General features: G+C 50.7%; 1 protein-coding gene across 1 annotated transcript; it reads left to right on the top strand.

The window, feature by feature from the left end:
• Nucleotides 1-249: 249 nt before the first annotated feature.
• LOC132009003 (cyclic AMP-dependent transcription factor ATF-4-like) lies at nucleotides 250-1383 on the top strand (the record flags this gene model as incomplete). Its single annotated transcript, XM_059387442.1, has 1 exon — nucleotides 250-1383. A coding segment is annotated over exon 1 (936 nt), but the record flags the coding sequence as incomplete, so codon positions are not given.
• Between the last annotated feature and the right edge of the window lie 4 nt (nucleotides 1384-1387).

Raw genomic sequence — 1387 nt, 5'->3', positions numbered from 1 at the left:
ATAATGTTCTCAAAATGTAACTGAATTGCAGTATAACTAATGCCCAAATGTGTATTTTACATAGCAGTGATATTCAGGATATTTTACAACAATCATGGTCTTTCTTTATTCAGAAATGTTTGTTGTTGCTTCTGAAGGGAGACTACGACCTTGGCATTCTGTTTTAAAGTGGAACTCTTTTTAAAAGATGTACTTATGCATTTTCTTTTTCTCCCGCCCTCCTTTGTAGATCTTTTCCGCAAGTGCGTGCCTTCCCTCCTCCAATCCCCGCCGTGGCGTATTAGAGGCAGCAGTGCCTGCGGCAGCATTGGCCTTTGCAGCGGCGGCAGCAGCACCAGGCTCTGCAGCGGCACCCCCCAGCGGCTTAAGCCATGGCGCTTCTGACGGCATTCAGCAGCAGCGTTGCAGTAACCGACAAAGACATCTTCGAATTAAGCACATTCCTCGATGCCAGTAAAGTCCCGCGACATGGCCGAGATGAGTTTCCTGAGCAGCGAGGTGTTGGTGGGGGACTTGATGTCCCCCTTCGACCAGTCGGGTTTGGGGGCTGAGGAAGGCCTAGGTCTCTTAGACGACTACCTGGAGGTGGCCAAGCACTTCAAACCTCATGGGTTCTCCAGCGACAAGGCTAAGGCGGGCTCCTGGGAATGGCAGGCTGTGGATGGGTTGGTCAGTGCCTCAGACAACGGCAAGGAGGATGCCTTCTCCGGGACAGATTGGATGGTGGAGAAAATGGATCTGAAGGAGTTTGATTTTGATTCTCTGTTCAGTATAGATGACCTGGAAACCATGCCAGATGAGCTTTTGGCCACGTTGGATGACACGTGTGATCTCTTCCACCCCTTAGTCCAGGAGACAAATAAGGAGCCCCCCCAGACGGTGAACCCAATTGGCCATCTTCCAGAAAGTTTACCCAAAACAGACCAGATTGCCCCCTTTACCTTCCTGCAATCACTTCCTCTCTCCCCAGGGGCGCTGTGCTCCACTCCAGATCATTCCTTTAGTTTAGAGCTGGGCAGTGAAGTGGATATTTCTGAAGGAGATAGAAAGTCAGACTCTACTGCTTACATTACCATGATCCCTCAGTGCATCAAGGAGGAGCATGCCCCCTCAGATAATGATAGCGGCATCTGTATGAGTCCTGAGTCCTATCTGGGGTCCCCACAGCATAGCCCCTCTACCTCCAGGGGCTCTCCAAATAGGAGCTTGCTGTCTCCAGGTTTCCTCTGTGGTTCTGCCCGCCCCAAACCCTATGATCCTCCTGGAGAGAAGACAGCAGCAAAAGTAAAGGTTGAGAAACTAGATAAGAAGCTGAAAAAAATGGAGCAGAACAAGACAGCAGCCACTAGGTACCGCCAGAAGAAGAGGGCAGAGCAGGAGGCCCTCA

Source organism: Mustela nigripes, unplaced genomic scaffold (assembly GCF_022355385.1).
Source record: "Mustela nigripes isolate SB6536 unplaced genomic scaffold, MUSNIG.SB6536 HiC_scaffold_3106, whole genome shotgun sequence".
NCBI classification, from domain to species: Eukaryota; Metazoa; Chordata; class Mammalia; order Carnivora; family Mustelidae; genus Mustela; species Mustela nigripes.
This window is presented reverse-complemented; position numbering and strand designations above follow the sequence as displayed.